The sequence below is a fragment of the Microcebus murinus genome, chromosome 8, assembly GCF_040939455.1.
Source record: "Microcebus murinus isolate Inina chromosome 8, M.murinus_Inina_mat1.0, whole genome shotgun sequence".
In the NCBI taxonomy this organism is placed as follows: Eukaryota; Metazoa; Chordata; class Mammalia; order Primates; family Cheirogaleidae; genus Microcebus; species Microcebus murinus.
Window position 1 is genome coordinate 70,968,923 of NC_134111.1, and position 19,477 is coordinate 70,988,399.

The 19,477-nt window shown below is 41.2% G+C and overlaps 1 protein-coding gene across 5 annotated transcripts in view; it reads right to left on the reverse strand.

Annotated features, from left to right (window-relative positions):
• The window catches only part of ANKRD44 (ankyrin repeat domain 44), a 286,791-nt gene that overhangs the window by 110,958 nt on the left and 156,356 nt on the right, over positions 1-19,477 (reverse strand). For all 5 annotated transcript variants that reach the window (XM_012776977.2, XM_012776975.2, XM_012776976.2 and 2 more), the window contains exons 4-8: positions 17,879-17,949; positions 5,484-5,684; positions 5,051-5,138; positions 2,143-2,285; positions 651-863 (exon numbers count right to left, since the gene is read on the reverse strand). In XM_012776977.2, the coding sequence (XP_012632431.2) occupies positions 651-863; positions 2,143-2,285; positions 5,051-5,138; positions 5,484-5,684; positions 17,879-17,949 (716 nt within the window). The remainder of the gene's footprint in view (positions 1-650; positions 864-2,142; positions 2,286-5,050; positions 5,139-5,483; positions 5,685-17,878; positions 17,950-19,477) is intronic.

Below are 19,477 nucleotides of genomic sequence, written 5' to 3' on the forward strand. Positions count from 1 at the left end.
GCTTTATTACTCTCTTGTTCCATTCATCACGTTCTCTTTGCCTCATGATTACCTGGGTGCAGGTTATTTCCCTACCATACTATAAATTCCTTGAGAGCAGAGATCATATCTCACCTTGGAATAATCCTCCGGTACCAAACAGAGGGCACTAGGTAGTCCTTATGCTGAATAAAGGACTGATCATTAGGACTGAGTCAATGCTACATCTCTGAAGCCACTATCCGGGGTTTGCTTTAGGAAGGTATTTAAGAAACTCCTTGGAGGGCCATGCTGGAACTGAAACAGGCCTACGATCATTAGTTAGGCCTTCCTTTGAATTGTCAGCAGCTCTATCAACTCAACATTCACCTCAGTATTAGAATCTAGGCTGAGGCAACATCCTTGAGACCTGGCATTTGTCCTGCAACATTCACTAAGGTACCAAAGACAGGTGGCTGGAGCCTCAGTGCCTTCCAGCTGGTTCCACCACTCCTGTAGGAACAACACAGCTGTTAACCTGTAGCATCCCAATCTGGGATAAGGCTGTGTGAGTCCAGGTGCTCAGGGTTACAATTTACTAAAACATAGTATAATTTACAGCAGTTCATTTTGCTCAGAGGCTCAATGCGAAGGTATTTAACACAGAGAGAAACTAAGTAAGAGTGTCATACCTGAATGTTCACATCTGCCCCGTTGTTTACTAACAATTCAAGACACAAAGCACCGTGGGTGGAGGCAGCAGCAAAATGCAAAGGGGTGAAGCCATTGTTGTTGGGCTGGTTCACATTAGCGCCGTAGTCAATCAGCTCGTTAACTACAGAATCCTGTCCGTTGTAGCAGGCGATGTGAAGTGCCGTATTTCCGTAGACATTGATTTCGTCGATCTGCAGAAGAGTCCAACACGGGACAATTAAAATTGCCGGAGCCAATTTACACTATTTTCCGCAAAAAGCCTAGTGGCTGTGTCTAGAGAAAGGAAATATCCATCCATCAAAACAGTTATTCAGCTTCCTCTTGCCCCAGCGCTGTCATCCTGGGAACGCTTGTCGCCCTGAGGTAAAGATCAGCGAAAAGTGAACGTGGCAGAGGAGAGGAAGAGTCAGAGGATGCATCCTGTGGAGGGTATTTTTGGCTAGGGAAGGGAGAAGGGGTAAAAGAGAAAGTTGCTTGCAAAACAGCAGAAGAGAAGTGAATCAGAGGGAGCAAGAAAAGAGCCCCGAACTCTAGGGCTGGGCACAGTGAACATACAGAGAGGGTGGGAGATGGCAGGGGAGGGGGCCGTGCAGCCTAAACACAGAAGTCGGCTCAGAACTCACTCCGGGCTTGCTCTGTGCTCTCACACCTCACCAGGCCACATTCCCATGCCAGCAGCAAAGCAGCGGCGCCGTCCTGAGGTGTGGTTAGGCAGTGGCTCCCTATTGCTCTCCGAGACCTGCCCCGGGTGCTGGGTTTCACCACGGTGGTGTCAATATAGCAGGCGTCCTCGAACTACGGTCCCCCTAGGACATTTATCCAGTCCTCTGGGTGTTTTTGCGGCCATTGCCTGTCCTGCCTAGCAGCCAACTCCTCCCGGGCCCACAGTGCGCATGTGTGGAATGTGCGCCGCCACAGGCCCTCCAACGCCGAGGGACAGTGAACTGACCCCCTGTTTAGAAGTTTGAGGACCCCTGCAGTATAGCAACTTGGTTTTCCTTCCCTGGGGGGGGGGGGCGAAGCAGGCTGTTCCAGCCTCACCACTGCTCCTGTTCCCCACGCTGAAGGAGGAGAATGGGGCAGGCCCAATTCTCCAGCTCAGCATGAGACGCTACTGCTGTTTGTCCCTGCCACCCATTCATTCATTTCAGTTGTAAAAGGCAAGATTCTGAAGGTGGGATGGGGAGCCCTAACCAGGTTTTCTTAAATGGCTGGTTGATCTATATCACATAGAATACGTATGTCAATATATTTATCTATGTTGATAAAGTTATTGTGTTTCTGGTTTCCTAGTACTTAGTCTATGCCCCCATGGCCCTTCATTCGTTGCCTATGTAAACTCAAAAAGGCAGGATGCTAGAAAATGTTTTTCCCCCTCTTTGAAGTAAAATGCAAACAGGATTTAATTTCAGAACAACAGAAAACCCACAAATACACAGGCCATGCAGTGATGCATTCATCATAGCTCACCTCCACCCCGAGATTCAGGAGATGTTTGACAACGTTGATCTGCCCATTGGAGGCTGCAGCGTGGAGAGGGGTGTAACCCTTCTTATCCTTACAGGTCACTTCCGCGCCGTGGTTAATAAGCAATGCCACAACATCCAGGTGGCCTTCACAAAAAAAGCAGCAGAAAACATCGTTAACCTTTATAGGACAATTCGACGATCCATTTCACCTAAGTTATCACTATTAGCTTTTATTGCCACCAGCAATTTGCTGAGGTATTTATAAAAAGCTTGTTCATGGCAAATACTCAACAAATATTTACTGAATACCTACTACATATAGGACATTATATAAATGCTGTGAGAAGAAAAAAAGATTCATATGTGATCCTTCTCTTCAAGAAGATATAGGTGATGCCTGTCACCATTTCAATGAATGACAAGATCTCACCAAGGTATTAGTACCAAAGCCTAAAAAAAGGGTGTGTTAAAATGAAAGCGATGATTTTTAAAACAATTGGCATTCTTCCCTGAAAAGTCTAACAATGACAATTTAGTTTGGAAAAACTGATGAGAGAAAAAAAAAATCAATTGATCAGAATGATCCTGGATTATTGTTAAATTATATGAGATTGCTGCTGTTTAACTTTTTTTGATGCACAAAAATGGCAATTTCACATGGCTGAACTTAAAAGTATTCTTATGAATTAGTGGCTAAACAGAAAACCCTTCTAGTTTCAACTCTTGTTGGCAGTTTTTTTAGAATATTTTAATCTGTTCCATAATCACTATAAATAGTATGATAAACATATTTGACCTTTAGTTTATGACTGAAGATTGCTTGATGCTTCAGGGTCATTACTTTAAACACGGTTGATGATTGAAGGGTAGAAGACAAGTACTGACTCCAAGCCGTCAAGTGTGTGTGTGTGTGTGGGGGGGGTGGTGTTGGCTTGTTTTATTGACATTTGACCCTTTTCTCCCTGAGACTTGTATATAGAAAAAATTATTTTCAATTACTAGTGGTGCTATCTCAAGCTATTTGTCCTCGTTTTGTCCTATTATTCCTTAAAGATAAGTCATTTATATATTTTTTCCTATTCGTATCCTGATGACACACAAAAGAACGACTTTACTTCTTTAAAGTCATTTACCTAAATGATTTAACTATAGATACATCAGCAAAAAACGAACGTGAAACCCCAGGTCCTTTGTGTCCTATCTCACACTAGCTCAACTGTGTGTTGTGCCTATACATCTCTCTCTTGGCAAACAGTCCCTGGCTCCAATCCTATAGGTAATCTGCTTCAACCAACTTGAAAATCTATGTCCCCTTTTTAGAAAAATGCTAATGCTTGTAAAATTTTTTTTTTTTTTTTGAGACAGAGTCTCGCTTTCTTGCCTAGGCTAGAGTGAGTGCCACGGCATCAGCCTAGCTCACAGCAACCTCAAACTCCTGGGCTCAAGCGATCCTCCTGCCTCAGCCTCCCGAGTAGCTGGGACTACAGGCACGAGCCACCATGCCCGGCTGATTTTTATATTATATATATTAGTTGGCCAATTAATTTCTTTCTATTTTTATGGTAGAGACGGGGTCTCGCTCAGGCTGGTTTTGAACTACTGACCTTGAGCAATCCGCCCGCCTCAGCCTCCCAGAGTGCTAGGATTACAGGCGTGAGCCACCGCGCCCGGCTAATGCTTGTAAAATTTTAAGATTCTTGTTTTATAAGCCCAAGGATCCATTCAGACCCATCTATGGCCAGATAATTTATTTCACTCCTGCCCCAACCCACTTTTTTTCTCATACAAATAATGTTAATTTTTAAAGTGATGACAAAGGGCACATATGCTTGTTAAAAAGGATTCAGAAAGGCAAAAAGTTGCCAGAAAGAAACCAAAATCACCCGCAATCACCAATTTCTGAAGATAATCAATTAATATTTTAGTGTATAATATTTTCCAGATTGGTTTTTATTGCATAGTTTTTTTTTTATGAAAATGAGGATATTATTCATACTGTTTTATAATCTGCTTTCACTCAACATATCACAGAATCTTTCTGTGTTAATAAATACCCATGGAAATCATCACTGTAGTTACTGCAGAGTGTTCCATTGTTTAGATCTTCCATAATTTGCCTAAACAATCCCCTGTGGATGGGTATTCAGGTCATTTACAACTTGGTGCTGATAGAATCCTGTCTTCTTTACTAATTGCAGGATGTTCTCCAATTAGATACACAAAGGGAGTATCTTAATTCTTCATTTCCCACAAGTTCTACACTGAGAATAAACTCTGTATGGTCTATCTTTTGTCAATGGCATTTGTGCCAACAAAAGTGAAATGTAAAAACATAAAAATACAACCTCTTCCTTCATCTCCCCCACCCAAGTGAGCGGGCATTGATGAGGACTTTCAAGCCCCAGCTTTGTCTAGTGGAGTATCAGGATAATCTGCAGTGACTCTGGTCACCTCCACCTATAAAATAGTCTGGGGTTTGTCCTTTCATCCTTCCTTTTTCTTTTTCTTTTCAAAAATATTATCAGCAAAAAGACAAATGGAATTTGTGTCCTAGCTTCCCTAGGCAGTCCTCTTTCTTTTTAAAATACCTTATTTTGCTGCCATGACAAGTTCAAATAAGTACAATGTGTGCAGATTTCCAATCCAGACTGAAGCACATTCAAAGAGGTACAGGCCATGATTCATTCCTCCTCTTCCTTTGCAGGATAAATAAATCTCTGACAAAGCAACTGCCCTAGCAGAGCACTCTATGTATGCCAGTAAAATGAACCGAATCTTCATTTAATTGGAATCCAAGCTTGAAAAGAAGTGAGACTTTCCCAAGAGAAAACCTACAAGGTCAATGAAAGCCCCATGGCTTAGTTGGTTAAGGTTATCTGCACTTTGCTTTCCATGCATGAAATCCTTACCCATATAAGCTGCCCAGTGCAGAGCACGTCGGTCCTTCTTGTCGAATGCGTTGATGTTTGCCCCTTTGGCCAAGAGTAAATTGACCATCTGAAAGATAACCAACAAATCAAACATATACTCTGTAATAATAAGGCCTCCTCACTGCCTGTAGGTGATATGAGCCAAATGAACAACAAATCTAAAGGCAAGTCAGAGAACTGGACTTCTAACAAAGTGGGAAGACGATGTCACAGCAGACCCTGTGTGGCATGTGTGTCAGAAGAAAAGAGTGAATGTCAGCCTACTTTTTCAATGCATTGTGGCTCCAAATTTAAGAATGGATATAGGTACTGAAGGTTTGGTGTACAAATATTATCATCACATTCTCTATGAGTGTGATGGCTAAGAGGATCTGTAGGGGGTGTTCTAATTTCCAATGATGATAACACCTACCTCCACATGGCCATTCAGAGCTGCATGGTGCAAGGCTGTGCGCCCCCCTCGGTCGGAGACATTGACGCTGCTCAGCAGGGGAATGATCACTTCTGCACATTTGACAGCCTTGTTGGCTGCTGCCACATGCAGCGGGGTCTGCCAGTTCTTGTCCCTTGCATTGACATCAGCTGAGTGCTTAATCAATACTTGTACTGCTTCCTACAACAAAAGCAGAGTTTGCAGGGGTCACTGACAGGTGCTCAATCAATACCTATTGGGTGTAAGATGCTTCCCCAACCCAGGAAATATGGAGAGAAAAGAAAGATTCCCTGCCTTCACAGGCTGGCTCAGAACAAGCTAGGTAACATGTGATAAAGACCAAATGAGTGGCACAGGTTAAGAAAGAGTCACTTTACCTTTCTGTGTCAAGCCAAGAGCCCTGACACATCCCTAAAACCAAATAAATATTTCAAGTATAAGGTTTCCTTATAAAGTATAAGGCATTCTTAGGCTGAATGAGAACACCCAGGTGCAAGTGTGTGTACCAGAGTAAAATATTCATAGACCAAAAGGGCCCTAAGATCATCGAAGGTTAAAGGTGTTTGTCAATAAGCGTCCTCAAAAGCCCTCCATATGTTCTTGGATCAGTTTCTAAATATTTGGTTCTCTCTACCAACAACTTATCTCTCAGTCTTGTGTGATCAGTAAGTGGTCAAGGGAAGTAATATGTTACTATGTCTACTTGAAGCTAAGAATTTTTTCCATCTTCTCCCAACCGTTTTCCATGTTATAATGGGTAACTTCTTTTGCCACTGTTGAGCTCTTTCACTCACCTTCATTAAGCCTCCCACGTTTTGTGTCCTTCTACCGACCTGATCAGCAAACTATCTTTATCTTTAACTTTCAGCCCTGGCTGTGCAATGGAATCACCTGGGAAGCTCTTAAAAACTCAGACACCTGCTCCCACCCCAGAGATTTTAACAGACCTCAGCATTCCTACAAAGCTCCCTAGAGCAGGCATCCTCAAACTACCGCTCGCCCGAGGGCCACAAGCCACCAGCCAAGTACATTTATCAGGCCCCCCGGGGGGTTTTGCTGCTGCTGCCTGTCCTGCTTAGCAGCTGACTCCTCCCAGGCCCACAGTGCGCACTCTCCAAAGGTCTGAGGGACAGTGAACTGGCCCCGTGTTTAAAAAGTCTGAGGACCCCTGCCCTTAAAAAGTCTGAGGACCCCTGCCCTAGAGACTCTGTTGTGCAGCAAGGACTGAGGACACTCTTCCCTTCGGTCAGGTGAATGATACAGCACCTCTCAAGAGGGGATGGCTGGCTGTTGCTTCTCTCTACTTCTAGAGACTTCTAAAAGTCTGAGACCAGTTAGTGGGGATCCTTTAGGGGCATCTTATCAGTGTGGCATCAATGAACCAGTGAATGGCATCAGGACCACACTCCCGTCACCCTTGATGAAGCAAGAACTTACCCTTGCCCACCACAGTCCCCACAGGGCTGCACTGTGCTATCTATTTCATCACACAGGTAGAGGAAAGTGCTCCAGATAGTGGATGATTTGAACTCAGCAAAATTAACACTGTTATCAGGGACAAAAATCAGGGGATAAAAAGAATATTCCATGAATCAATAGTAGCGACATATTGAGATATATAGCTAACTCAGAGAGTAGAATGAGAGTGAAAAGAAATTAACTGTGCAAATTATTCAATATAGCTTAAATAAATGTTATAATAAATAAAGGATATTCCATTTAGATCTACAGACCCCAATCCCAGGGCCATGGACTGGTACCAACCAGTCCATGGTCTGTTAGGAACTGGGCTGCACAGCAGGAGGTGAGCCACCAGTGAGTGAGAGAAGCTTCATCTGTATTTACAGCCACTCCCCATCACCTGCATCACTGCCTGAGTTCAGCATGTTGTCAGATCCATCACTGTCTTCCATCACCCCCAGATGAGACCGCCTAGTTGCAGGAAAACAAGCTCAGGGCTCCCACTGATTCTGCATTACGGTGAGTTGTATAATTATTTCATTATATATTACAATGTAATAATAATAGAAATAAAGTGCACAATAAATGTAATGTGCTTGAATCATTCCAAAACCTCCCCCCACCAACCTCCTGGTCAGTGGAAAATTGTCTTCCATGCAACCAATCCCTGGTGCCAAAAAGGTTGGGGACTACTGATTTAGATCATATAAATAAAAGGCAATAAACTGATAAGATCCAAGCAAACAATTTGTTAAGATTATCAAAAAGAAAAAAAAAAAAGATACATGACACCCATCCTCAGAAAGACTGACAATGAAGTACTACTAAATACTCCTTGACCCATTTTAGAGTGAAATGTGCACATGCATTATTAATGCTCGCCTGCTATGTGCAAAACGCTGCCAGAGCTGTGGAAGACTGAAAGAAACATTAGCTGAGCTCTAGCCTAAAAACAGGTTGAGTGAACAAAAATAAACAAAAGAAAAGCTAAATCATGACATAAGATATACGAGGCCTGTCCGGAAAGCATCCAGTCATTGTTAATATATTTTTTATATACATAGCTATATACTTTCTGGACAGCCCTCATAAATCACAATGTAAGATTAAAATTAGAATAAAAATAATATTTTTAGCAACTTTGGTCTCATAAGTTGTACAGTTTATGTACATGCACAATCGATTGCAATATGGGAGAAAATATTAGAACTTCCATACATATTTATTTTCTTTAAAAAGGAAGCATTTTAGCTAGTATTTACCTTCTGGGTACCACTATGCCCTCAGTTAGTAGGACAGAGGATTCTTCCCTCACTCAGTGTTTGAGATGCCCTCAGGGAAGAGTGGGGCTTGCCCTTTCCACTCATTTGCTTTGAGCGCCCTGAAATGTACAGGGATGGGCTGCTAAGTTGATTTACAGACTTTAAAATGCACCTTTAAACTAAAAGAACCCTAAAAGGGACAAGATTCATGCAAGGAACCCACAGATTAAAGATAACATTAATATAATAACAAGGCAAGCATAAACAGTGTGGAAGGCACAGAACTGAAGCTTCTTACTACTCCAGCCGAAAGCTTTCTATCACTGACATCACAAGATAAAAAGCAACAACAAATTTAATCAGCTCTGACAAGGACTTAGACAAAACAGACAAAAGTCATCTGAAGATGATTACCTACATGGTTATGTAAAACAAGGATAAATGAAAAGCTTTATTATGCCTTGAAACATTAGCTAGTTCATATATACATAATTTATAAACAAATGAGATGAATACTTCAAGGATATAAGTGAAAAAGTTTTGCAGATATATGACCCAAAAGGTTGGAGATGAACATCTCAAAGCAATACTACAAAAGATGGTATAGTAGTATCCTTTTCACACATTCACAACAAAATATTATGATAACAATATACACTGTCACTTGAATACCTTTGCCTTGTGTGCTATTTTACTATACTTGCATAGATTCCTGCTTTACATTAAATACTATGTAAATTCAGGATAGACTAACAAAACAGATAATATACAGAATTTTCTCACTAATTTACACTCTTTAGAGTAAGGCCAATGAATTAATAAGAAATTTGTATTTTAAAGGTAACAAAATACAATTACATTGGGAGTAACTCACACTAGGTGAATGAGACATGATCTAGCAGACACTCTGCTTTTAAATGAATATGTATGAATGATTTGCAGATACCCTTGTTTTTATTCACCAGCATAGTGGAAAAAATATAGTTTAAAACCAAACTGCCTTCTGAGGGGGTAGATCTTGTTGAAAGAGTCAATGGCCTCCATGTTGTCAAGGCCCTTGCTGTGTAGCTGGGGTCTATTAGGAAATGGGATATACATAGCTGCATTGTTCTGCATAATAACAGAAGCATTTGCAGTATTGAAGAAAGGAAGGGATGAGGACAGAAAGAGAGGAGAGAGAACGTGGGCCCTGCACTCCAGGCTAGAGGTGCAGATGTGGGCTGGGATAAGGTCAGCAGGCTGAATGGGAAGAGGGGAAAGCTGACACATTGCCCAAACTAATGCAGGAGAAGCCAGCTTGTGGAGCCAGGTAATCAACAATTTAAATCTCCAGGAACTCTTTGAAAGCAATGGGTAAATATTAGACTTTATATAATATATGACATGTAGTTCCCAGCCAGTCACATCTGTTTAAAAGGTAATCCTGACCAACATCTGGGTTATACCTAAACAACTAGTAAAGGAAAAAGTTCAAGTTCATTATAAGAGGGGGGGGTGGGGGGAGGAGAAGTGAGCAGGGTCTCTAATAGATTCCTTTTCCTGTGAACTTTAGGCAATTGCCATGTGAATGCCAATTTCACATTTGCCTTTCATACCAATACTCTCTTTTGCAAGCTCAAGGACACCCAGAAGAGCCATGACTTTTATTTCTCTGCTTTTGTAAAACGTTTCAACTTTGCCAATTTTTCATCTCCACTTTTATTTCTGTATCTGTTTATGTAACGCATTGCATAGTTTTCATCTTCCTGACAAGAAAGGACTCTACTGAGAAATATTTAGCATGCAAAGGAGAAGTTCTTACTTAAGTTCCACAGATTAACTTTTTAAAAATGAAAATAAAATAGTTGAAATTGATTATGAAATCAAATTCACAGACATATAAAATGTTAGAAATGGAGAAGGTCTTAAGGGTCATCTTGGCTGACCCTTTCATATCATAGGCAGCTTTATTTTATAGGCAAGATGATTGAAGTCCAAGGCGAGGACCTGTCGGCCCACCTGACTTATGGGCTCATGCATTTTCTACTAGGCCACTTTATCCCACGCTTACTCCGTGGATAGTCTCAGCCAAGCATCCTGACATAAATACATTCAAATGTTAATTCCCCTTAGTTATTTACATTTTTAATCTCTAAAGTTTTAGTCTGCCCAACTGGTTTAATATATTTAATATAAATTTAACATAATATTTTGGCAAAAACAAAGCTTTGGTAAGGTAATATGTCATTGTGGTTTTAATTTGCATTTCCTTGATGAATGCACAATGACATATTGCCTTACCTCTGTTAGAATGGCTTTTATTAAAAAGTCCAAAAACAATAGATGCTGGTGTAGATGTAGAGAGAAAGGAACATTTATACACTGTTGATAGGACTGCCAATAAGTACAATTATTTTATTATTACAGTTAATGAGCATGAAATTATCAAATTGCCCTAAAAGTTTCTGAAAACCTACTCTTATTCTGACAGGTAAGACAAAAGCTCATGAGCCAGCACCAGGACACAGGGCACACTGTGAATCATGTTCCCTCAAAGCCTTTGTTTCCTTTTTTAGAGACAGGATCTTGCTCTGTTACCCAGCCTGGAGTATAGTGGCACGATCATAGCTCACTGTAACCTCTAACTCCTGGGCGCAAGTGAATCTCCTGCCTCAGCTTATACAATAGCTAGGACATCAGGAGCATGCCACCATGCCTGGCTACTTTTTAAAAATTCTTTTGTAACAGCAGGTCTCGCTATGTTGCCCAGGCTGGTCTCAAACTCCTGGCCCTAAGAGGTCCTCCTGGCCCAGCCTTCCAAAGTACTGGGATTACAGGCCATGAGGTACCATGCCTGGCCTCCTTTGTTTCCTTTTAATGAAAAAACACTAGTGAGGGTTCCGGCATTTCTCCTGAAAAGACATATCAGCCCAATTAGCATTCTGTCTTAGGACTATAGGCCTTGTTAGATAATACCATATAGTAGGCTGTCCTAAATAAGATGCAGAAATAATAGAAGGGAGGAACTGTCATAGGATATCACATAGGAGGGAATTGGAGATGGCATTTGCAGTCACTCAATTTCCATTTTTTATGACTTTTTCTTTCATTTTTTTTTTCACAAAGGCCTCTCCAACCTTGTAATAGAAGGAGAGCATACACTATGGCACGTGGAAAAGATAAGAAGAAACAGGAAGCATGTGTCTTAAAAACTATTGCCCTTAATATTTGTTTTCTTATACTCAAATGTGCATGGTATTTAAGTAGTCATAAATTACTCATGGGAAAGTAACTGTTTAGGACTATATATAGTCCTTGCAGGCATAAACAATGTCAAGTTTGATAAATTATAAGTTGCTTTAGAACAAGGTCTTAGAAATACACAACTTTCTGTATTCTCTACAAAGCCTGGCAGATGCCCTGCACGTGGTGCATATTCAATAAATTAAACATATTACCATAACCATCAGCAAACTCTTTAAGTAATCATCTGAAAGTATTAATGGGACATTTATTGTAGGCTGATGTCCCTGAGGTTGTACTCAAGTCCTGAAGGCTCTTACTGTATTACTGTAATCAGTAAGGATTTTTTATCCTATATTAATTATAGCAATTTCATAATCTTTAAGAATTGTATAAACTGGTGTCTAACCAATTTGGTCAATTAAAGGGATTATTCCTCTAAAAGTACCAATCATCAAACTAAACTCATCCTTTATTATAATTATTATTAGAGTACAATTATTCTAAGAACTAGTAGTACAGAGACAGTCACTGGAGTCTTTGGGATATGAAGGAATTCTAAGCGAACTAGTGCAGACACTCAAGTATCCCCAATCTTCAATCCCAGGTCTCAAAGTATGGCATGTCAACAACAGGTATCAGAATCTTCTTTATAAAAGGAAGATTTCTGGGCCCAATTCTAGGCTTCACCAGAATCACTGGGGGTGAGGTTTAGGTACTTTAAAAAAGTAGCCCCATTTAATTTAAGATTTAAATGCACACAAAATCTGAACACCACTCATCTACATTCTAACTAATAAATTATCAAAGGCTTACTTTCCAGGTAACCTATGTGTCGCGCCCGCCTCGCCAGCAAGGAAGACGCGGCAACCGGAGTTCTTCTGACAGTGCTTTAATGGGGTTCCCTTTAGACTTACATGATGCGGAAGACCCTGAGCACAAGCTCTCACACACTTATATACTCTAAGGAAGGAGGGAAGTGATGGGGATAGGTTAAAAGCGCGCGAGGGTTGTTACTGATAGGCCAAGCTAAGATCCTTCATATGCATACTTGATGAGACAGGAAAAGCCCCTACACCTGCGCGGTTCACCCTATTTATCAGTCCTGTAGTATCGGCGTGACCAGAAAGCCGGCGCCATCTTGCAATGGCGTTAACACCGCGCCCCACACCTATGTTTTATAAGTAAATATCTTTTTATAATCACAGAGACAATTTAAAGAAAGCAATAACATTCTAGCCTTCCATATTCCAATCCCCCTTTCCACTAGCAGTTAGTCCACAACAATCACAGTATTTTTCAGAGAAAAGGGGAAAATGTAAGTTTTAAAAATGTAAGCTATAAAATAATATGCTCATCTTGCTCAGCTCTTGGAAAGATCTTTATGCCAGTTGGGATTTCTGTCTGTACCAAAGCCAAAAATAGAAGCATTTTATTGGTTAGAACAGTATCCATAAAGGTGCTCATGGGAGCAGTAGAGGGTACTGTGGTTAAGCAAGCAGGTTCTCTAGTCACACTCTCCTCCACTTACTAGGTGTGACATCTTTGGTGCCTTCCTAACTTCTGAGATTATGTTTCCCAAATTAGCATTGCTAGTAGTATCAATCTCAAAGGATGGCTCAGAGGTTAAAATGTAATAAAGCACAGAAAGTCCTTAACATACTTCCTAGCACACAGCAAGTGCTTAATAAATGCTCATAATGACAACACTTACACGGACACAATGTCCTCAATCCTACACTCTAAAGACAATATACAACCATTTTTAACCAAAAGATAGGCTCTAGAACAGGAAAGTGAAAAGTCCAGCAATTCTCCTTCGATGCTACTCTTAGCTTGTTACAGCAGGAAGGCTGTGTGGGAACGGCCAGTTGCATCCACACAGAGTTCTGCAGTAGGCTGTGTGCCTGATTGTCTGTCCCAAACACTGTGTCCTTGGAAGCCCACAAGGTCCCCTCCCAGCATACTTAGGAAAGGTAAGTGAAGCCCACACCAAGTGGGCTTCAATAAACATGTGTCAGACTCTCTGTGTTTATATACATTTAACTTCCTTTCCCTGCAGCTGCTCTTTTCCAAGAAAGAAAAGCAAAGAAGCAACAAGAATGAGCTAGACAGGGGAGACAATATAACAGTTCACAAAAACACTTCAGAATATTCTCCCTGGCAGCCCCAAATCTTTCTTATCTATTAATATGTTAGCTAGCAAAATATATTTTCATAATATTTTGGTAAGTCTCTCTTTATTTCTTCACAGCCTTGGGAGGGGTCAGAGAAAAAGGAAGATGAGGCCAGTGAAGCCTCAGGAATCCCATAAAGAGACAATGCTATTTGGATCCAGGTTGTTTCTAAGATGAGAATCCCAGATGTGCCAGCCATGGGGAGAACGTGAAGGTGGGAGGCGGTTATGGGATTGGGTAGAGAAGGAGGCACACAAGATAGCCTGGTCAGCACCGATATAAGTCTGCAAGATTTATCTGGAACTCGACTGTACATTGGAAGATTTTCAAGGGGTGTGGTCATGTTTTGATCTACCTTCTTGTCTATGGAGGACATAATATGGATAGATGTTTAATCAATATCATGATCTGATGCTCCTATCGGTATAACATGCTCAGGAAAAGAACTTAACAATGCACATTATCTTTCCAGACACAGAATTCTGAACATAAATCTTGCCTGGATGGAAAAAAGGCTCAGAAATTTTGACTTATACTGATATCTGTGTTACATGTAATTTTGGAACTAGTCCTAATTTTGTAGGTTTCAAAGTCCTACTTGGCTTATAGTGCACACACTCCCATAAATATGCTTCCCTGATTGAACCCTGAACCCTGAGAGATCAATTTGCATATACAAAAGATGATTACCACCAGCATTCTCATGTGGTGAATCCCAGTTCCATGTTAGCAGTCACACTGAGAATTGTTATTGTACCTTAAATTGAAAACCCAGTCTTTAATGAATCACTCAAAAAGCAATTGTCAAAATTGTTTACTGACCAGATGAGATGCTAGAAATGCAGTGGCAAGTAATAGACATGGAACTACTGTCCAAAAGATTTTTAAAATGAAAATAGAATAAAAATTACTAGAGTCGTTTCGTACTGTACCAAGTTCACCAAGCTGAACTACATTTCCCAGAATTCCCATCCCTGTAATGTTCCATTTGGGATTGGCCACGAGAGAAATCTGCATGAGTTTTAGAAGGCATACGTGAAACTGCAATCTGACTGGGTGTTGGGCGCCAAGTATTATGCAACTTGCACATGATGTCAATAATTAGCTCAATCACCACATTGGCACAGGACAGTACCTGGCTCAATGCTTCTTCAGATCCTGCCATTTCCTTTAGTTTCTCTAATTCTTGGGCCAGGTGCATGCACAGCTCCTTCTGCAAGTCACCCATGTCCATAATATTGGGACAGACATGAGTTCCAGTTTGTCCCTTTTCTCCCCCTTTTCGTATCCAGCTTTTCTTTTGAACTGTAGACCCTGCTAACCTACAGTGACCTCAGGGCCACACGGAATCTGAAGTGATAGAACTCACATAGAATTCTTCAGCAACTTGTGCGATTATGTAAGGTCTAATCCCTCTAATAAGTATCTTATTCTATAACTTTCATGGTGGTTCTGCTTCACTGGTTGAACCTTCCCTAAAAGAGCAATTACCTAGGTTTTATAAGCAAAGAGGCTTTGAGGACAGTATAGAGTTTTATGAGCTTTTCAATGAAGAAATGGCATATAATATAAATGTCATATAAATAATATTAGTGCTTGCCAATCTTAGCAACAGACATGTGCCAGCTCTCATGCTGAAACTACATATTCCCTTTGGCAAGTGCTAACAGCCCAATTCCAAATTACTGGCCCAAACCTTCTCTGTTCTTTCCCCTCAAGCCTACTTCCCTCTCCCCAGCTATTAGTTAGGGGAGGTATAAAATAATGGCAATAGTACCAAATTCAAAAGAAGGAGATCTGAATTTAGGGTGTTCTACAACACAGCAATGTACTCGGAGTTAAGATGTCCACTGTACCATCAACTCTAACAATAGTTACAGAGACTCCAATTTTCATAAGAAACTTTTCAACTCACGGTGATGCATTAATATGAGGACATTCTCTTATGTGAGCTTATATATGACCCTGATTATTTATAATTCAGAATTTGTTTGCATTTAATTCCTTCCTAGCAAGAGACACCTGCAAGAGATTTTTTTCCCCTCAGCAAACCTGCAGAGAGCTGGTTACTTGGAGAAACAACAAATGCCTTTCTCATCATTGGGTTGACTGGATTCAAACACACTGAAGATACATGTAAAGAAGATGGGCTAATGTTGATGGAAAATGGATGTTTTGAGGATCAAAGCTTTTGAAACTAGTTGAGCAAACAAAGGTTAAGAACACTCGGGGGAGGTCACAGAGTACTGAAATCATCTGCATCATCTGCTTTTGTGTCTTTCTCTCCCACCAGACCACACACTTCCTAAGGTCAGGGACCACAGGTCTTATTTTTCTTTGTAGCTCCATCAGCAAGCACAGTGCCTGGCATATAGGATGTGCATAATTAAATTTTTTTTAACCAAAAATCCCTTGTTCTTGTTAAAGGAGGGAAATATATATATATATATATATATATATATATATATATATATATATATATATTCTCCCTCTTTAAAAAAAAATATATATATATATTTTAAGAGACACTTAAATTTACCAAGGATCAAGTGGTCTTTTAAGGAAATGCTCCTCTATGAAGGAGCTGGTCCCATGAAGCTAGTCGTACCAACTCAGGCAGCCCACTGCACCTGTTTTCCCAGATAAAATAGAAATAAAATTAAGACCATAAGAAGATTCTGAATTCCCCAGAGTCTAAGCCAGGAAATTGATTATTTACCTCTCTCATTCCACATAGGCAATTTGGAAAGAGAATACATTCAACCTCTTTTAAAAACTATCCAAATTACAAAAAAACAGCAAGGAAGGCTATGACTACTAGGCTAACTGTCACCTACCAAGTATATTCGAAATTTCCAGATAGTTGCCAGAGAGGAAAAGCTGACACTGATGACAGCCATAGACACCTGTGACTCCAACATACTCATTCTCAAAAACACCTACTGCTCATAGGCATACCTGGAGAACATCAGTGGCAGAGGAGAAGCTTCACTTGGTCAACTTGGGGCTATGAAGGCTATTCGTCCAACACCAAGTGCATCCAGGGCTAGCACCTCTCCTATCCCTGCATGGTGGGCATCTCCTCCAACCAGGCCTCAAGGCCGACATTCACCAGGGTTCCCTGCCACCCTCAACCCCACACTGGTCTTCTTTTCTCACCCTTCATACTTCTGATGCATTTACCATGGTTTCTGTGATCATCCTCCCTGTCCCTGAGCTCTAGACCTGTGCAAATAATAATAATCTATTAGCCACCTTTGCTTGAATTTCCAGCATTCAACAGTGAATTACATCCTGATCACCTAGAATGTACCAGCCTTGGGATACATCAAGGAACAAAACAGATTCCCGCCTTCATGTAGCTTGCACTCCAGAAACATGTTGCCAAATTTGGTGTGTTCCAACAGAAGCAACTCCTGACCCTGCTCCCTTGCTCTGTGCCTTTTAGGTAACCAGCATCACCATTAACCCACATCACCCTCACAAGGTATCAACTCCTATCATGTTCACTTCTAATTGCGTCTCAAATCATTGATTCCTTTGTGTACCTTCATCCCAGCTAGTTCAGGCCTCTTTGGCCCCCCATTGGCACCCCCACCTGAAATCCCACCTCCTCCAGCCCCTTTCCATGCTGCTACCACTGTGGTCTTTCCAAAACATGCATCTGAGCCTATCAGTCCTCTGCTCTGACCATTCCCCCCTGCTCAGAAGATACCAGGCCCTCTACCATCTGGCCCAGCCTCTGCTACTAGACTTACCTTCCATTATACCCCAAGTTATACCTAAGCCCCCTATTCATTCACTTCCACAGTTCTTTGTCTTCTGGCATGCTTAGCGCCCTCCTCAGCCTCTCTCCTTCTTCTGGCCTGCTAAGTCCCTACCCATCCTTTAAGGACCAGCTCAACTGACACCTTTTATTGGAAGACTTCCTCTATTCAAGCAGGCAGTTAGTTGCGTCCTTCTCCTATTCCATTATGATATCATACTGATCTGCTTCTGGTTTGCCTCCCCTCCAGACAGAGAACACACTGAAGTCAAGAATCATACTGTCCATTTTTCACTACCCCAGACATTCTCCCAACACCATGTCTGGCATGCAGGATGTGCTCAAATAAGCAGCTATTCATTTTTGGTAACCCTCTAATATTAGATGTAAAAGCCCTCTGCTCACCAGTAAAGATCCTTAAATTCACTGGCAAGAATTCTTTTTGTAGGAACAGTAGGTATTAGATTAAATAAGGTGATCACTCACTTCACTTCTGGAAGCGACAGCCCGGTGCAGTGGGGTCAGCCACATGTTGTCCTTGGCATTGACACGAGCTCCTGGAACCAAACAGTGCAAGTTAGAGGCGTAACGGAGTCAAGGGAAGTTCTGTTGACATTAAGTCAAATGCTGTATCTTGTTCCCATCTGCTAGATATAACCACCAGCTTTTCTTTTTCTTTGTATTAGTCACATTCTGATAAGATTTAATCTGGGCTAAGGGGCCCAGCATAAATCTGCTTTATCTAGGAACTTCAATTATTTCTCTAGAACCAACCAGATATCTCTGGAGGAAGAAGCTTTTGGACAGACAAGATATGAAGCCTATGTAAGTTGCTCATGGCTCTCTCAAGCTATGAGGTGGGCACACAGGCTCAAGCATAAGCCAAACCAGCTCACACTCAGAGACATGCCTCATGCTCAACTCTATGAAGCCACACCACCACATGGAACAGACGCTCCCTGTGAGTGGGATCACAGAAAGCAGAGTACACGTCCTTCCACGACACCCTCCCAATCCGCCATCACGAGCACAAGCCCACCAAGTCCTGCATCTAAACAGCTATAACACCCAACACGAGCTTACTTTTGGGGAGTTCAGAGTTTTGGCCAGTCTTTGGTCAGAGATGGAATGTTTTATAAAAGGTCTACAAAAAGCAAAGAGGAGAAAATATATATGGTATCTTTGTAAATGCAATTAGAGAAGCCTACTTTAGCCATAGGACAAGGAGGAAAGAAGCTCATAAGGATGAAAAGTAGAAGGACAAATCACAGAAATTAGAAAGTAAAGCACAGGTGGAGGCACCTTGGGGGCAAGGACTGAGAAAGTGAGTCAGGTGGAAGTAGAGGCTGACTAATCTCGGTGAGGCCAAGGCCACCTGACAGCTGAAAGATAGAAATCTCTAAAAAAGGCAGCAGACTTTCAAGGGTAAGAGTGAGCTGGAAGCTTAGTTTAAGGCACTGGCTAAAAAGAAATGACAAATCATAGAACTTACACTATTTTTTTCTTTAACTGAAGAAGAACAAATGCAACAGTATTAATCACAGAAAACAAGAGTGTAATCCATAAAACAAAGAGATAGAACGCCTCCCCTTCAGCCGCCTTTCTGATTTCATTGGTTTGAGTTGGGGTCAGGCACGAGTATTTTTTAAAAGCTCCCCAGAGGTTATTGCAATATGCTGTCAAGGTTGAAAGCCACTGATGAGTTATTGCTTAATTTACGAATGTTAAACTTGTTTAATCCTAATTCTACTAACTCCAATTTGCCTGAAAGGGTTCAAGCCCCTTACCTCAATGAAGACTATAATTTTAAAATCAGTTTAAGTATGTGAAAGCAGCAGGCATCTCCAGCCCCGGTAGTAGGACCACACTGTGGGCTAAATGTCCTGGGGTAAAATGATCGCAGTCATGGAAGGTGAGTAGGATTCATGGTCAGAAGATCCAGATTTGAGTTCTGATTTCATCACCTATTGGCCCGGTGACCAAAAGCACTAATCTGTGAAATGAGGCTAACAACAATAATAACAGTACTTCTCTACAGGGTGCTTGGGAGAATTAAATGAATGTGAAGGTGCTTTGTAAATGTCA